Below are 19,682 nucleotides of genomic sequence, written 5' to 3'. Positions count from 1 at the left end.
CAAGGATGTGATCACTACTGCTGGCGGTTCCTCTGCTCCAGTAGGACCTCCAGGCTTAGATATAGTTGTAAATCTGCAAACAGGTTTGAATGCCATTCACTCGCTACTCTCCTTGATAAACACACTTGAATTGCCAGCCAGGAATGTGAATCCTTTGAGATAAGTTAAACTGAGGCCATGGAGTACACATGACAGGGTATACCTGCTTTGAAAATATCTATACCTGTGAACATCCGGGGTAGAATAGGTCTTCAGCAACCCATGCTTGTTGCATGTGTTGTAAAAGCGTAATAGACGACTTACGGGATCAGGTGGTCAGGCTGGCTGACTTGGTTTATGCATGTCATCGTATCCCAATTGCGTGGATCGATGCTCATGATATTAATCACTGGATTGTGGGGTCCAGACCCTATTATTTACAGACCGCCATCATATAGCTGGAATATTGTTGAGTGCTGTGTTAAAGATATTATTTTTCCTTTCCCACATGTTTATCAGATTTGATGTATTGTGATGTATTGGTCAACATGCCTCTTCATGCCTCTTCATGCCTCTTCATGCCTCAACAGTCAAGTACAAAATCCAAGTCTTGTAAAATTTTATTTTGTCAAGTATTGTTAGTTTGTTTAGCATCACACTCTGCAATATACCAGCTATCTTATAATCTGTAAATAATCAAATCTGGACCAGACAATCGGGTGATTGATGTCACCGTTTTGGGGATGCGTTGACATGCAGTCCACCAAGTCACAGAGCATGACCACCCAGTCCCCTTAATCACCTCTCATGAAAAGCAAAGGAGATCTATATTTTAACCCGGAATCCCCATGGGTGTTTCAACTGTTTGGTCAAGTATGATCAGTTGAGAAAATCCATATATTCATTCTAAAATGAGGCCAAGCGACAATTTTAGACTTTAGACTCGAAAGTTTTTTTCATAGACTCCTATATCAGGTGTAGATGTAGTCCTGCATTGGCCAGTGTGGCATGTGTGACAGAAGGGTGGGGTATTGGGAATGAGTCACAGCTAAATCTGCCATTGTGAGACATGGTGTGTTGACATTGTTGTTGGGCTGGTCACGCAAGGACAGGAGTTGTAGGGGCAGTGTTATAGGTTAGCTAGGGGAATGTCAGGGAACTGTACACAATAGCTGACCTCGGGCCACAGTCGTGATAGAGATCGTGGCAAGGAAACAATTGACAGGTATCTGGAGTTGATTAACGCTACTTTGTTCTTTGTTGAGATTTTGTAGGTTTGTTTTCTTCATGCTCGATAACTATGTGGCTTGAATGGTCAGTCATTTTTGGGCAGCTTGTTCAGTAAATGAGTAGCCCCATGGGAAACTGGGGTCAGAGGTCCTCAGGACTGTGTTGTAAGAGCCGACTGAAGCGAGGATCAGCTGGTGATGATGTGTTTTGGTTCACTATGTGTCCTCATACCATGTCAAGGTGCTCATGATGTCAACCACTGGTTTGTCTGTCCCAGACTGGATTGTTTATAAATTGCAGTGATATTGCTGGAAGATTGCCAGCTGCGTCATACATATCATACATTCACGAGGTAATGAAAGAGTCAAAATGAAACCCAGCATCATCAATGTTGCAGACAAATAGCGACCCTAGAAAAACTCAGATAATATGCATCTTGTACAGAGTAAAGTGGATCATTGATTGGAAATTTTAATATTGATGTATAGATAAATAATTACATTAATTATTCTGTATGTGTGTGTATACAAAATACCTGCAATTAATTTAGACCTGCAATTAATCCACTTAATGCTAAATATCAACTCGGTTGATCCATTTCAATATTAAAACTTTTCTGCCTTCCAATTGTCCATCTGAACTATGGTAATCTATGGTAATAGAAACACTTTTGTGGCAGTGAATCATTAGTTAAGTATTGATATTCAGAAAATTGTATCAATACAACATTGATATTAAATTATATCTGTCAAGTAAAATATTTTTTCTTATAATTTTTTTTCAGTCATCTTTTCATACCTGGGTCCTCTATATATTATTCAAGGCCCACTACAGTGAAAACGGCCGTCTCACAGCTGCTATGACATAGTTTCTCTTGCCCCAAGGCTTCAAGTGTCCTTCAATTCAAATCTAGATAATAAAACATTGTCCTCCTGAAGCAATGATCGTAAAGATGGAGGAAGCTCTTTGTTCTAGCTGTAACTGGTGCTATCTACGTGGGCCATCTGTTGCTGTTTGATCTCTACCTGTACGGCCCAAGGCTGTACATCTGGACCACACTCTTTAGAAGACGAAGATACACAGTTATTACATGTTCCAGACTTGTTACATCATCTCTGCTTATCCCAATGGTTGACTGCATGTCTCATTGTTCAGGGAGCAGCAGATTATGTCGCTGTTGAGGAAATTGTTTTTTGAATTCTTTTTGTCCTAATCGTTCTTTGATTGCTGTTTTGTTACTTTTAATTCACAATGCTTTGCTGGATGACGATTTTGTGTGAAATCATTTATTGGTGATTTTGTCAGGAAGTTTTGCTGAGGATCTTTCGAGTTGTGGATATTGATTTTTATGCCACAGTGTAAGAAGCTGTGTGGGTCCTATAGAAAAATAGTCAACAAGTTTCACGATTGTGTATCTTTTGAGGTATTTCTATATACAGTAAATTCCCATTTACCTGGATGGTAGCATTGCTGCAGAAATTGTCAGGAACAGCAAATTCAGGATTAACGAGTCATGATTATGAAGAAATGTCCATACCGGTATGTATGCACGTAAGGCTAACCAGTAGTAATCATCTGTAGTTAGGTGTCCAGATTAATGGTGTCTGGACAAACAACGTTTCCAAACAAGGTGTTCAGAGTAACGAGGTTTTTGGAATAATCACACTGAGTGTCCGGACTAGCGCGGTCTCACTGTAAACAAAATCTGTACGAAACAGTAATTGAGACTTGTAAATTAACGTACACATTTTAACATTTTCATGAGAGCAAAGGTCTTCAGTAGAAGACAATGTTTGGTTTGGATTTGGCCTAAGTCCGATTGTTGCTGATATAGAGAGTCTTTTGTAAGGGATTAATCAAGAGTCAAGGCAACCTGTTGACGAAGATGAATGTGACACGATGCCTTTAGGAGCTGATTATTTTTGTGTCATGTGTCGTATATCATATGTGACATGAGGATCACGCTGACATATTGGTGCTGAAGCGTGATTTTGTTGATTATTTTACATGGGTTAACTTCCCAGGTTATAGTTGATAGAGGGAAAGGTTTGGTGGCTGTGTGCAATGTTCCATGACTGAAGGACAAAGGAAGTACAGTGTGTGAAACTTGAAGGAAGTGTCCACACTCTGATTATGCATGTCCATCCGGGGTGGTTGGGTAGCCTAGTGGTTAAAGCGTTTGCTCGTCAGGGGTTTTAATCCCGACATGCGTACATTGTGTGAAGCCCATTTATGGTGTCCCCCGCCGTGATATTGCTGGAATATTGCTAAAAGCAGCGAAAAATATAAAACTCACTCACTCACTCTTGTCCATCCATTCATCCTGTTGGGCCAAATAACTATGATCACACCTTCACTGCAATAGATGGATTTATTGTGAAGGATGTTAGAATTGAATAGTTGGTCTTGATACAATTTTAATAGATTAAATCTTATTCAGCATATCATACAATGCCATCGATTGTTGAGCTTGGGTATGACTGAAATTACACCAAAGATGAGCATTAGAAACTAACAGTTTTAGACCACTAGTCCTTATAATGATAACATATAGCAAAACCCTTCAAAAGTGCAAATTTCTACTGGTCCTTATGATACCTTAACTGTTGGAATCATAGTGGTATAACTAGTGCCAATTTCTAACGCTGAAGATGTTGTACTTTCAAGAATTGATCAAACAAGCTCATTCAGTGTTCGTAATTAAGCATGAAAATCAAGGGGTCCTTGTCTAAGCCATCGTGTTATAACTTAAACATTTGGGGGTCAATAGATTCAAATACAGGATGCAAGGACCCCCTGATATTACAACACTGTTATTCCTTTCTACAGTTTTCAATATTAGCTGAATGCATCATTGTGTCTCAGCTGTGGGTTGAGAGGTGTTTATCGTGATGGATACAAGTTGGGTCAAGCCAGCGGGGTCTGGCTATTGAAATATCTGACTGGAGCCATGAGTAGCTTAGGCTGCTGTACATGTATCGAATGAGGAAAACTATAGGGGAGTATAGCCAAAGTAGAAGAAGCTAGGCTACATACACAAAGCCTGACCTCGTGGACCAGGTCAGACTCCTTGCTGGCAATGACAATGGGAGGAAATTTATAACCTGAAGCCGTTTTACATACATAAACTGGTTGAATAGCATCCAGCGCTTCTACCTCACTGGAGCAGACTGTCTGCAGTGCAGGATCTTGAACTTGTAGCATTGAGAATACATGGATCACTTTGCCTGTTAATTTATCCTGGTTTGGCTAAATTGGGCTGTGAGTTTTGGCAACGCCTTGAGGAAGAGTGCTGTGCCGCCGACCCAGTGCTCCCCTCTCAGTCTTGCCAACTGTTGAAGTCATTATTGCCAACGCTTTTCCTGTGTTTTTCTTTTTGAATTCAACAAGTGGTTGGAGGAAGTAGAGCGGCAACCTGGGGTACGGAGCCTGCCTGTAGCTGTGGACAGGTGTCAGACGAGTGTCTCCCACTTCCTACCAGGTTAAAGACGATGCTCATCTTCTAATCAGAGAGGATGTACCATGGATCACATTTTACAGACAACTGCATCATTGGGTGGGAGACTTTATGGTGTGTTTGTCAGGCATTAGCTGATTACTTTGGCTTCATTGCTCATTTGATATTTGGTGGAAAGAACGACTGTGGAGTCAACTTTGACATTTTTTCACCCTGGGAATGATAGTGTGTGAAATAGCAGAGGTTGAAGGCCTGCCATTATGACAGCGATTACAGCATGACTGTCTGTCCTTGTCAGCCCAACAGTGCAATCTGATTTACAATGCCTGCCTAGGTACAGTTACGGTTTAGTGAGTTTTAGAGCATATTCATAGAGGCCGGCATACCTGTCTGCACTAGGATATGAATAAGAGGCGGTAAACACATGCATTGATACATGAGGGACGAGGTTACAACGATCAAACACAACCGTGAGAACTGATACAAGGGACTTATTTACGGATCTGTTTTTCATTCCGTGGTCCATCCTATGAGGAGGATGAAAGAGGAGGAGGCAGTGAGGTATGTTTGCTGCCGTAATAGGTAGGTTACAGTGATACGACACCTGGAGAGACGTATCTACCTCGCTGGGGAGATCTCCGCTGTAGGTAATTAATTACAGGGAAGGCTTCATAAGAGGAACAGGATTGGCCTGTTGATCTGTCTCCAAATCAGTGTGGATGAAGAAAGCTGAAGGAGATTGTTATGGATCAGCCATGGTATTCTGACAAACATGTGTTCAAGGTTTTCCCTGTTCAATAGTGTTATTGTTCATCAGTGTCACCTCAGTTCGCTGCGGAGACGAAAATAGCTTATGATATTATCAATATGTCAGCAACATGTTGCAGGTTTTGCCATGTAAGGATTCATTCCCGTCACTAGATTCGTATCACCACTGTTTGGAATAATTACTTGTATAACAGGCGTCTTACTGAGAGGTGATGAATTGTGATAAAATTTGCTTCTACAACTCGTATAACTTGATCGTGACTACAGGGATTGACCCATCGCGTCCAGTCAATTAAGTGGACAAGTGAGGAAGCTGGTGAGTGGTCACTAAGTACTGTTGCATGGTGTAATTACTGGTGCATATCGGTGTGTGACGTGGACGGGGTACGTGAAAAGGAAGATTACGGTGTAAGTTAGAACAGCTGAGGATACTATGAGGCATTGTGTTGGAGGAAGATGAAGTTTGTGACAAATATCCTGATGCTGAGCTTGGTTCCTGCTTGAGATGATGACAGGATGCAGATGGGATGGAGATGAACGTCCGCTGTTCAAGCAGAGCATTACTTTGTTGGATACACACCTACAACAATGACGCTTAGGAGACGCGCTAGTCGCCTCTTGTTGGTAAGATTTCAAAAAGAATTAATTTTTTTATTTGTCATTTGACCCCTTTACAATTCGGTGAGGTGAGATTCAAATTTTAAATTTAAAATCTGTTGTTTTGTTGTTTTCATGTTGTGCTGTAATAACAGTTGGAAGAGAATAGCACTTGTTGTTTGAAGTACTTTCGGTATTTGTAACAGATACTCAGGTATCATAATTTATCGGTTTATGAATTCAGTTTGCAATTCAAGATGGGAATGTCAGTAATGTTTCTGATGCGAGTCATAACTTGAATGGCAAGTAGGGTTAGAGAAGGCTATACTTGTCCATTAGTCCAACACATCGAGATCCTGAGGGACAAGTTGTTTCATCCCCAAGTCTAGTCATTTTACAGCAACCACTATTCTGAAATTAGTGGTTGACTAGCTGGATATACTACTGTCAACCTGTATCAGAAACCTGTCTACAGCTCTTAAAGATGCCTGCCACTTGGGTACGCCCTTGGTCACCCTGTCAGCTGTTGAGGAGCAGTAACAGGTACATGTGTTGACATGGCAGTGCAGGCAATCTGGCCAGCAGGGTGAACCAGAGAGGTCTATCTGGATAGGATGTGTTCAGTGATGTTCTCAACCCGAGGGAATGTCATTCAGATGCATTGCAAGGCTGAAAATACATGCTTTGTACACAAGACTAAAGATGTATGTTGTCAAATGTTGCGTGGTTGGTATTTGGGGTCATGGAACTATAGAAAATTGACTTGCTAATTGTTAAACGATTTTGTGGCAGTGATTTATGAAAATGGATGAGTCTATTTACGGTTCATGTCGTGATTTATAGACGCCACATATTTTTTTACAAGTTTTAGATCAAAAGAAGCAACGATGGATTGAAATGGAAAGGGTTGTTATTGAGAATTCCTAACCTAAAGAAGGAAGGAGGATTTTCGTTAATGCTAATTCAGGGTTTACCTTGATTTACAAAACTGAAGGTCCAGGGGACCCACAGTAATTAACTCCAAGGGTCCTTACAGGGAATATGAGGCTCCTGTAAAGTAATGAGTGAGTGAGTTGGGTTTAACATCACTTTTAACAGTATTCCAGTTTTATCATGGCGTGTCAGCTTAATGTGTGAGGAAAGCCCGAAGTGATGCAGGTCTCAGACATTTACCACCTTTGTAAAACCCACGAGCACGGGTATGGTGCTGACAAACCTAGAAACATAATCGGGGCGAACCGGGATTTTAACCCACAATCCTAGGTTTCTGGCGTGGCCAAGGGACGCAACTCTGCACAGCAAATCGTGGCGCCTTAGACGACTGGGCCACCCGTGCCCCCTCCTGTAAAGTAATGAAATGGTGTAGTGTATTGTTAGATTAAATCCTTATTTTTCTAACAGGAGCTTTCTCGTCAAGAATTTGGTACACTGAATATCCTTGTTCATCCCATGGGATGCAGCATGTTTTTGTCTGTCTATTCTGTTCATTTGAATGTACGGGACATTTCTGCGTCTTTTCCATAATGATGAGTACCCGGGACCCTTTAGCCACAACAGCTTCATTTTGAAAACAGTTTGGTGGTGGTGGGGTAGCCTTGTGGTTAAAGCGTTCGCTTGTCACGCCAAAGGCCTGGGTTTGATTCCCCACCTGGATAAAATGTGTAAAGCCCATTTCTGGTGTCCCCCACCCTGATATTGCTGGAATATTGCTAAATGTGGTGTAAAACCATACTCCCTCTCTCATTTATTCACTTGAGACAAGTTCGAATGATACAACGCTTAAAATAGTCACCCAATCATATAACATGATATTGTTTACTGTGGAACACTGTTCGGGGAAGTGATGATACAAATACTTGACTCTGTTATTATGTACTGACTCAAAGTACAACAGGGAACGTTTAGTAGCAGAATTTCCCTCCTGTCATAATACTCAAGAAAACATATTTTCCAGCTAAAAGTTTGTTCTGAATCGTAGCAAAATCCTTTTTTGAAATGTGTCCAGGGCTTGCTCAAACGAGGCTGCTATTTTGGATGTAGACGTGTGTCGAACTCTAGGTAAGAAGAGTAATTTTGATTTGTTGATGAGTTTGAGCTAATCAGCAACAGAAACTCTGTTGTTTGTTTGTGATACGGAAGATGGACAGATCATGACGTCATTTTCTGAACGATGCTTTGTCAGGTAATGATGGGTCCAGAGTCTGTATATTGTAATGGGAATGAAATATTATAATACGTTGGATAACTGAGGCTGAACTGAATAACTTCATGCACTGCCATTTTCCTCAAGGAAAAGAAGGCCTGAGAACAAACAGGAGATTCAGTTGTCATGGGATGAAATATGTGAATACCGGTATTTGTTCTGATATTTAAGGCAATGAATTGTGTGAGATTGTGTTACCCAGCCTGGGGTTCCTTGTTTAGTTGCCTTGGTAGAAACTAGTCACCAATAATACAAAGGTGCTTAATGCAGACTGGACATAAGTTCTGATTGTGTCCTGTTGTTGTATTGGTGTCATGTTGTTGAAGCAAATACAGTACTGGTGAAGTGTAGTGGTGATAAGATGTTGGTGATGATGGTGTGTCAAACTGGATTTCGTAAGATGAGACTCACAGGAATGGATAGTCAGGCTCGCTGACTTGGTTGATGCATGTCATCATATCCCAATTGCGCAGATCAATGCTCATGATGTCAGTCACTGGACTGCCGGGTCCAGACTTGTTTATTTACAGACTGCCTTAGCTGGAAGGCGACTATGCTTGTTGTAAGAGGCAACTAAAGGGATCAGGTGGTCAGGCTTGCTGACTTGGGTGATGCATGTCATTGTATCCAAATTGCGTGGATCGATGCTTATGATGTCAATCACTGGATTGTCTGGTCCAGACTTGATTATTTTACAGACCGCCGTCATATAGCTGGAATATTGCTGAGTGCGGCGTTAAACAACAAACCAACCAATCATATAGCTTATATACATTAAACAACAAACAAACAAAACCTTGAGAAGCCCAACCAGATCACGGCCCAAGGAGCCCACTTTACACCCGCTGTCCAAAAGACACATGAAGTTTGTGTGTCCTGTTGTCCTTGAGGAATTCCTGTTTAGGGACCAACTAATTCTTAGTCTCATGATGTCCTCGAAACATATATATCAGAAAATGGCTTCTTCCTGAAATATTAAAAGATAATTGATCACAAAAACACCCTGAAACTTTTCATTTCAGTGACTAAGTGTTAGTCTGCCTTTTAGCATTTATCTGATGCAAAGCACCTCTTGATGTTCTGGATGGGTTTTGAACACTGGCCCTGTATCTGTATTAGCTCCAGCAGTTTTAACACTACCATGAGCCCAGCTTGATGGTGTAGACAATGACAGCACTTCATATGATGGAGGATGATAAATCATTGTAGGTCAAAGACTCCTGTCTCAATAATAAGGTCATATGTAATGTGTCGTGCATTACAGTTATTATGTATTCAGTTTGATAAGCAGATGTCAAGTCTGATTCTCGTTTAGAGACTCGCTTCCAGGGTTGTTTAATGCCGCACTCAGCAATATTCCAGCAATACGATGGAGGTCATAATTAATTGAGTCTGGACCTGACAATCCGGTGATTGATATCATGAGCATCAATCCTCACAATTGAGATGCGATAACATGCATCAACCAATTCATCAAGCCTGACCACTCGATCCCATTAAGCATACTTGGGATGTCACAATGACTACCTGCCAATATGATACGTATTGCTGTACTTTGTTCACAATATATGTATCACGATACTTAATTCTCAGCAAATTTGTGGAATGTGTTTATTTCAATAGGCATAAAAACTATTAAAATTGGGGTGGTTGGGTAGCCTAGTGGTTAAAGCGTTCGCTCATCACGATGATACATGGGTTCGATTCTCGACATGGATAAAATGTGTGAAACCCATTTCTGGTATCCCCCATCGTGATGTTTGCTGGAATATTGCTAAAACGTAAAAGCGCTGTAAAACCTCACTCACTCACTCACACTCACTCACTCACTCACTCACTCACTCACTCACTCACTCACTCACTCACTCTATACATTGTACAATGTACATACAGTAAAAATTAATAATGATAATAATTTTGTAGGTAAGACCCATTTTGCCAACAAATTAAATTCAATTGTATCGTCTGAGAATATCATCGATGCACAGGTCTACGTTTTGGTGAATCGTGACATCCTACATGAAGCAGTGTTGAATTTGTGCCATTTGCACTTGAAATTCACTATCTTCCATGCAGCCTGATGGAAAGGGTCTTTCTGTCAGCAAGGTTGTGTTAATTTTGACTTGATGTAAAGGTATCATGCAATAGATTTTAAAAGTATGTTTCATTAAATAGGCTTGCCCAAGTTATTGAGAGAAGGATGTGTATGTAGTGGCTGCTTTAGCTGAGAAGAGGATTAGCATGGATGGAGGGGAATGTTTTATGAAGTATAAGCTTTGGGTCTGCAAGAGAAACTATTGAAAACTTGACACAATCAATTCATAGATCAGAGGACAAGTGATGAATAAGGAGTCATAACATGCCCTGAAACTGACTTTGTTGTGAACCGTTAACCTGTTTGTACATTCACGGTCATATTTGTGACCAACCATGAGATGAGGGAGGGATCTTATGGGTGAAAGATCACGTTTCAACTGCTTATTATATTTTAAAACTTCATTATCTTTGGACCACAAATATATAATTCATTAGCTTCAACTTATGTTTATTACAGAGATACAGGGCATCAAACATTTGGACTCATTTTCAGTTCCATTTTCAGACTTTAAACCTTTTAATCAATGGCTGCTGTTTTTAGACATGATGTCTGCTTAATTGAAAGTAGACATTCATGATGAAATCTTTTGAAATGTTTTTATTACATTATGAACTAACTAGAGAAAAATAGGATATTTGTATACAGCCTGCACACATGCAATATCAAGGAAGTAAGTTGACATCAAATGTCTTTCTTTATGACGTCACAGCACAATTGTATCCTAGCATCCATAAGGTCCCACTTCTCCTTGTGGGTCACATTTAATGAAGCACTAGATCAGCATTTATTATTATCATAAATTTGACTTTTTGCATTAAGTTTATTGTTGCTTTTGAGAAAGATATGCTTACAAACTCCAGAAATACACCAACCATCAATCCTATGTGATGTCAGTTTGCATAAACTTCATTTCCACTGACCAAAGCATACGCAGTGAAATGCTCTTTGAAACTAATCTCTGGAGCAATACATACAGGACATTAGGGAAGGAAACTAGTATTTCACATCATGCCTGATGAAAAACTGTGATTCAGGATGGTCAGTTATGTGAAGCAGAATGTCTCAAGGTATGTAAATGGGATGTGAGAATGAGCCGCATGAGCCACACAACACTTGATGCTGAATATGGACTTGTCTTGTGATGGACTTGTTGTGTGATGGACTTGTGCGATGGACTTGCTGTGTGATGGACTTGTTTTGTGGTGGACTTGTTGACTGAGCAAACCTAAAATAGCAGACTCCCGAGTGTAAGGAACAGTTTGAAATAAGTTTTTTTTCCGGCAGGTTGTTCTGTTTTGCAATCAAACAGGTTGTATTTAGTTTAAGTACATGCCGTAGATGGCCACTGATCACATAAGGATTAGGTTGCATGTGGTTAAAATGGTAGGTGATCCAATGGCTCTTGTCAAGTGCTCGACAGGGTTAGGTGCAATTAATTGCCACAGAACTGGATGAGGTATTTGATAGCAGCTGTGGTATGGCCTGATCAAACTACTTCAGCTATAACATGGCTTGTTAGTCCTTAAAATCTCCCACATACCGTACACTTATGTCAGAACGGCAGATCGATGGCAACGTTTATGCCGATTCAGCAGTTGTTGTGTATAGGGCGGAAGATTCTGGTCCTGGTGGTGAGATGCTCCAGTTCTTGTAGCATGATGTTGCAATTACTATTAATCTCTGCGAACCTTCTGTACTGGTGTTATGTCGTAGCTGCAGCCCCTGATTTAATAAATATGGTTCGGTGAATACATTTGTCTCGATTATTGTAAGTTGGCATGTGTTAACTGACATCCTTGTCTGTGTCTTTTATCATATTGTCATGGAAACTCATAAACCTTGAAATACCTTGATACACAAATGGAGTTGCAGTATGGAAATATTACTCGAGAATAATCAGTTTTGATTATCTTCTGAAACAGATTCCATAGGGCGTAAAAGGCAAAGTAGCAGCGAAAATATTATGAATGGATCTCCTGAGAGGAAAGGAAGGGCTTTTCACTGTTACTTTACTTCAAGTCCACCGCAGAAAAGTAAAGTTGATCTTGGGGAAAAAGTAGCCAAATACACTTGCTGGTGGGTTGAATTGTATGAATGACTCATTCCAATTCAGAATCTCAACGGGGATTATGCATATAGTATGTACAGGATATTGTTGATGGGTGCTTGGAGGATCTGTTATTTAGTGCAGTTTCAGGTGTGTAAGTAGGGACAAGGGGTATACAGGTTTATATTGTGAGAGTGTTATCATAACCAAGCCTGACATAGAATTGCAGCTTCCCTAATGAGGCAGTGAGAGAGGATGTTGGGTATTGTAGTATGCAGGAGACAGATTGCCCCAGGAGAGAGAGCACTGTGTGTTGATGCAGGTGTCTCCCTCCACACACACTTTCACCTTCTGATAGCATCGCACTGATGCAATGGGACTCCCACGTTCAGGTCAAATGTGGCTTCAGCTGCCCATCAATTGACGCACTGTTTGATATTTTACCTTCTCTCCAAGACCAAATGGTTATTCCAGGTTTAGCGTCTGTAAAAACATGCAGGATGAGACTCGAGGTCGTTCATGCTTCCTGTGATCTTCATGCTGCATGTCCCAATTGCTTGACTAGGGCAGAGTGTATTCTAAAGCTGGGATTTAAAAAATAGACATTGGGTTTCTTCCTATTCAGCATTACATAAACATAATAGTTTATCTAAATGAAAAAATCATTGGTTGCTGAATTTTGATGGGAAACTAATGCTGTAATGCTTTGTCCAAGAGGAATATTTGACCAGGTTTGATCTTGGAGGCTCAGTTGAAAAACTGTTCCAGCCATGATGTTCAAAAATCGTTGTGTTGACTGTTGGTTTAATCTTCGTCATCTCTGGTTATTGTATGTAAGCAACAATGCATTAGACACCCAGTCTACATCAAGTAACTTGACCACCAACTGATGTCTACAGCTGGCTGTTCCAGCTTGGCAAAAACATGTCTGTCCCTGAAGAACATTAGACCTGTCCCGTCAATGAGTTTGTTTTGACAGGTTGGGGAAAACAACTGAACCTGTGACCCTGTCTGTCTGTCTCTCTGTTTGACAGAAAAAACAGGATCTCTGACATCGACTGCCCTCTGGGTCAACAGTCCACCAGAACACTGCCACCTGAGATCCATTGTTGAGTTTAACAAGCAGGCAAATTGAAGTCCTATGTTTGGAATTCTACTTTTTTTCAGGTTCATAAATGAGTCAGGGTTATTTTCTGTGTTCTTGTTTCTGGTTCATGTTGACCATCTCTGTGGAGTATTGGATAGAGTGTCTGCCTGAAGAGCAGAAGGTCAGAGGTTCGTTCCCCTGGCCGTGCCATACCAAAAGACCTTAAAGGATAGTACTTGTTGTTACCCAAGCTCGCCCTCAGCATTAGGAAGATAAAACAAGGACTGGTCGTCTGTTAAATGTGTCTGAGTGGGGTATCAGTGTTAAAACTGGTACCGGCAGCCATGCACACATGTGCATGTGCACGCTATATATGATTGAAATAACGTTGAACACAATGTTGAACCCCATTTCTTCTCACCTAGTTAAGATGTTAAGACTTCAAGGGTTAAGGTGTTGAGGGGGACAGGGTGCCCTAGACTTCTAGTTGCTGTAATTAACTTTGCAGAATCTGCATGTCAGAATCCTATGGTCTTGGGTTTGAATCCCAGATTGAGTGATTCTTGGCTTGTCAGCCAGCTGTGGTGGTGACTGTACCATTAAACCACAATCACTGCCTCCCCCATTACTTCCAGTAGAGTCCAGGTAAACATGGCAAAGCTGTTACAGACATGTATATCACTGTTTGGGTTATTCACAAGCTGAATCACATCCACAAGATTCTGAAGCTTGTCTTGACTATTACCAGCAAGGCCAGTGTGGTGATACCAGTCCAGACAAGACCTGTGTAATCTGCCCTAGCTCTATCACCTAATTAACAAGCCCAGTGGAATGTCCCATTAATCACCACATCCCTACAACATAGGGGCATGTCTGTTTGATTTGTTGCTGTCGTCACGCACACAGTCACAGCGCACTACGTTTTGTTTCAGCAGATCTGTATGGATTGATCCCATTGATTAAGTAATCAGTATTTTTGGGGAGGTCGATCTGTTGATTCATCAACATGTCTATGATTACATAACATATTTAGAATCCTAGCTGGATACAGACCTCTTGGCTTACAGATTAGGGCTGTTACAATGGCAAGTTTAGGTGGGTCAGGGGATTCTGTCCTTGTGTCGTGTGATGTCCTTGTGTCTTGTGATGTCCTTGTGTCCAGATGCCCATGTTGTGTCATATCCATGGGTCTAGTTGTCCCTGTTTTGTTATCCATGAAGAATAGTGTGATATCATGTCATATGATATCTGTGGGTCATGTGATATCCAAGTGTTATCCTGTGATATCAATTTGATATCCATGCCATCTCAAAGGAACTGGGATGTTTTGTCTGTGTCAACACTATACTCCCACCGAAGAGGCAATATTGATTTTTCATTGAAGTGGCCTACTATTGTAAACGTATGACAGTTGTCAAGCCTCTGTCAGGGACTATCAGGTTCAAACTCAAATCACTGTGGATAAATTATTGAATTTGGGATAGATCATGGAGTTTTCAGATTACAGACATAACTCAAATTCGATGTCCATTTGTTAAGATTTAACCTCTCCACAGGTAGCAGCAGGTTTAATGATCAGCTAAATTGGACATGTCGTTGATAGGACTCCCAGGGTTGTCATATGCTGTGATGACCACCAGCAGAGCCTCTCAGCCGCCACGCATTGACGATAGCAACACACCTTATGGCCGACCCGATCGGGATTAGCGGATCAGGATAAGCTGTCTTGCTTTGGGATTAGGATGTGTGGTAGCTGTTGATGAGATAACGCGACATGTACTTTCTATAAGTGTTGTTTCTGCCATCTTGCTGTGATGTCCTGGTGGGTGCTCCTGTGGAGCAGATGCAGGTTTCTGTCTGGGATGCCTGCTAGTGGATTAACAGCTCCCACATTGTGGTTGTGGACACCTTAGGAGAATGTTGAGGACCATTTTTGTGAGTGTCATTGTCTTTTTTGTTTATGAATTATATATATTTTTGTAATCAGTGATTTTGTTCATTTAACCACTGTGAATACATATATACACCTCTGAGACAAAACGCAATGCTGACTACTTCCATATATATATTCAGTGGTTTATTTTAATGTCACTATGAAAGTTTTATTTAAAAGATCTCTGATCAAAGTGTCTCATTGTTGGTGTATCTATGGCTCTGTCTATAAATGCCGTAGTTTTTAACATAAATTATGTATAAGATAAAACTATAGTTTTCAGGCAGTGTTGGAATCTTGTCTGAAATAACTATCTAGAGATTTAAAATTATGAATTGAAATAAATACGAAAATGAGATGCAAATGTGGGTTTTATGTCAATCACTTCATGAGGACATCTTTAAAATTCAGAAAACTAAGACTGTTAACTGATTTATTGCTGGTTATGTGATAAGTACGAGAACTATTTAACTGGGTTTCTTCATCACTGTCTATAGATGCTGATTTTGCATATTCTTCCAATGGCTTAGAAATGATGAACCATCTTTCAATATGATTCTTCACAGATCTATAAAACACACTGGTACTGATCTGGTATGTCTTGCACATTGAAACGTTGGTCTACTGATTTAGCTATACTGATGGCTGCAAAAAATATTACTGTTGATTTACACTTCTGGATGGCTGTGAAGACCAACTGTTTAACCATTCTGACACTGTAGGAACCGGTCCTAATTATTTCCATTTCCCTGCTGTCTTCAGCTTCCTGCAAGCTGGTGACTAGATGAGTGATATACATTGGAGTTTTCCTCCCACATCAAGCTGACAATCTGATATAAGTCAAATACTGTTTTATGCTCGCTCACTCGCTCGCTCGCTCGCTCACTCACTCACTCACTCACTCACTCACTCACTCACTCACTCACTCACTCACTCACTCACTCACTCACTCACTCACTCACTGGGGATGTATTGGTCCAGTTATTAACCTTTTCAAGACATTTGAATAATATAAACTACTTCATGCAGGTTAAAATGATTAGCTTGCTCTCAGACCAGTTACAACCAGCAGTGTCTCCCATTATGTAATCAATCCATTGCAGTATCGAACCTGCCTTTATGTGTGTTATTTCCTGGTTTGTGTAGGGATCAGATGAATAATTCAAGGGTTATATCTGTCAATAAAACCTTGATGAGTGTTTATCTGTCAGATGTGGGCTAAGTGTTGTTGCTGATAGTGATATGCTAGTTATAAGCAATAAACGATAGTGTCGTGACAATAGTCTGGTATGTTATTTCAGGGTGGGATTTTCATTGCTACCACTGGTTATGCTTTCTAAATGGTATTTTATACACAAACAGCAGTCATAACATCTCTAGCTGTGATGAACAAGTCAGTCATGGTGCCATTACAAGTTGACATTTATCTTGAAAAACAAGTCTCTGCACTGCCCAAATCAACTGAAAGTATTATTGTCAGGGATAGAGATTAGCACTAGCCCTCTAGCCAGGACCAGTTTTGTTAATGTTAAAGGTATGCCTTGAGCTAGCAGAATTTCAAACACTTTGGGGTGTGTGTGTTATCACTGTTCGGGCGAGAAGCCTTTCTTGGTAAATTTCTATCCCTGATTGTTAGGAGATGGAAGATGCAATTTTTATTGTAAAAGCAGCTAATCAGTCTTAAGGAATTTTCACAAGTCGCTACCACTCATTTCAGTATGATGAGATGTTTCAGCAAATTCACACCTGCAATTCTTGAATATTAAAACAGTCTCTAGGAACACATCAATGGCAGTGTCACTGATATGTACATCCAATCGTTTTGGGTAATGGTCAAAATGACATTTGATGAGGTTTCCATGACATCTCGTCATTCCAATTGTAGCCACAGCTTCGTGCTTTCCGTGCTTTCTGTATGGTCACTTCTGGCAATAACATGCAACGTTGGACAATGGGAATTTCATCTTTATACAACTGTTATATCTCGACTCCATTAGGCCGGTCCCTCGTGGCTCGCTGGCCATTATGGGCCGATCATTTCCTTGATTGATATTCCAGAAGATGAACTATAGTCTGATGTGCATGAGAGGGGGACCAAGGGGGACCAGGGGCGGTACCGGGTCACTATTTACACACAGTATGGATCTCTGCTTCCCAGGCAACATGCCTGCAACATGCTCCCATCTCATTTATGGCTTCAAAGTATTAGAAATGGTCAAACACGAAATGGACTGATGATGGCGGACATATTTGAAGATGGAGATGTTGTTGATAGGTCCAACTGAAGGTATTTGATCAGATTGATTTGGTTCGTGTGGATTCTTTGAGGTCAAGGTCAGGGTGACAACTACAGTTATCAATATAGATGTTGTTTGCGAATATCTCTTAAATATTGTAATCAGTAAATATCGGATATAGAGAATGTGATGTTTAGCATTATTGGGAACTTATTTTAACATTATTTTGACCGCCTCAGTAGTCTAGTGGTGGAGTGTCTGCTCAGAGAGTGGAAAGTTGGGGGTTCATCCCCGGCTGCGTCATACCAAAGGACGTTAGAAGATGGTACTTGTTGTTACCCTGCCTGACACTCTGCATTAGGGGGCTAAAACAAGGACTGGTCCGCTCGGAGTTGGTATACTGTGTCCGAGTGGGGTATTTATATCAAACTGCGGCATGGTATCTCAGTGGGCTAGCACTATAAACTCGGCATTAGTTCAGACTGGTACAAGCAGACGCACGCACACACACAGACACTTTCATACACACAGGCGCATGCACGCACGTACGCACACACACACGTTGAACATTATATTTTAGAAGGTATAGTCTTGGAATAGAATTTGATATTATTTGAATTGCAGTTAGAATGTTTGATAACAATGTCTTAGAAATTAACCTAGACAGTACTGAGACTTTTTCTCCATTAATGTAAGGAAATAGTTAATCTACATGGTTGCATCTATGTACACATGTGTGAGTTCCTGTGTGTCCCAGGTGTCTTGAGTCTTCCTGATTGAGGCTCGTTCTAAATATACCAACAGGTGATGATAATGATCTATTATATGTAGCCAAGGAAATCTGTTTTCCTTCAGTTAACGGGGTTAGAATTAATTGGGGTTTTCACAAGATCGTACGTACCTACAGAGTTGCTATCTACCTCATGGTAAAAGTGGTAGTCGACAAGGAAATGTCACGGGTCCTTGAGTGTTACTAGTCTTGGACAAGCGGACTTGTATTTAGTTTGAACACTGGCTGAGCTTTAAAAATATGTTTGATAAGCATGTTATATTCTAAGAAACATGAAGATTGTCTGATTCTGACTAGTAAACTTTGCTCCGGCAGGCATTATGAAGATCCTAACCCAGAATTAGTTTTGCTAACGGGACATTCTTGATGTGACAGTCTGACTGATGATGACACGGGAATCGTTTGTCATACCTGGGACAGGTGTCAAAATACCTGCAACACTTGTAACGGGCTTTGTTCAGGTGCTCATCAAAATGCAAATATTCAGTATTATGTAATAAGTTATGTCATTGAGGAATACACAGGTACTACAGAGGTATGTGTGTTTTTTTCTGAGAGATGTTTTGATGTAGATTTTAGGGGAAGAGATATGTTTATCAAACTATGTATAGCATGCTTGATGAACTGTTAACAGAGCCTTTACAGCCAGTTGCTTATAAGATAAGTGCTGATCTGTATATCAGGAGAGAATCACTGACACAACATGGAGTGGTTCACAATGGAGTGGTTCGCAGTTTATCTACACCCAATGCTTAACAACAAGAAAAATATATCCTGACTTCGGCGTCATTTCCCTAGCATGAAGTGTGTTAGGCAGCAACTCAAACATTTTATATCAGCCAACATTTTCTTTTCTTTAGTTTGATGTTGTTGGATTTGGGTTACCAGGTGTCGGGTTTTCGACTTTTCAAGGGTTTATTGTTTGAGTTCATAATTTGCAGCTGTAATCCTCATAGATTTCCTCTGGGAATGAATTGAATGTATTTAGGTAAAACAAGCTGGCATACAAGGAAGACAGTGCCAGTTTAAGATTCTTCCATGGTGTGATGGTGTTGTTCCACAACTGTAACAGCTATAGCTATACATTGATAACTATTATGTGTTGGTTCCATGATTTGTGTTGAGACGGTCCACAGTAATATTGCTTGTTGTTAGAGGCGACTAAATTGGATCAGGTGATGAGGTTCAGTGGCATCACTTGACGGGTAATGAAGTGATGAAACGAGGTCATGCATAACTCGCGGAAGTAAAGTGAG

General features: G+C 40.6%; 1 protein-coding gene across 10 annotated transcripts in view; it reads left to right on the top strand.

The window, feature by feature from the left end:
* Positions 1-19,682, top strand: part of LOC124140137 (FERM domain-containing protein 4A-like) — a 214,736-nt gene that overhangs the window by 49,316 nt on the left and 145,738 nt on the right. Inside the window, exon 1 of one of the 10 annotated variants that reach the window (XM_046507545.2) lies at positions 1,091-1,204. The exons of 7 other annotated variants lie outside the window; for them this stretch is intronic. Coding sequence is in view for 2 of the 3 variants with exons in the window: in XM_046507539.2 (XP_046363495.2) it covers positions 6,023-6,058 (36 nt within the window). In the remaining variant the exon portion in view is untranslated. Of the gene's footprint in view, positions 1-1,090; positions 1,205-4,377; positions 6,059-15,368; positions 15,402-19,682 lie in introns of those variants that run through there. 2 more of the 10 variants (XM_046507539.2, XM_046507542.2) reach the window with 2 other exon arrangements.

The sequence above is a fragment of the Haliotis rufescens genome, unplaced genomic scaffold (genome assembly GCF_023055435.1).
Source record: "Haliotis rufescens isolate VD_foot unplaced genomic scaffold, xgHalRufe1.0.p SCAF_23, whole genome shotgun sequence".
Classification (NCBI taxonomy): Eukaryota; Metazoa; Mollusca; class Gastropoda; order Lepetellida; family Haliotidae; genus Haliotis; species Haliotis rufescens.
The sequence above is the reverse complement of the archived record's forward strand: the minus strand, read 5'-3'. Positions and strand labels throughout refer to the sequence as shown.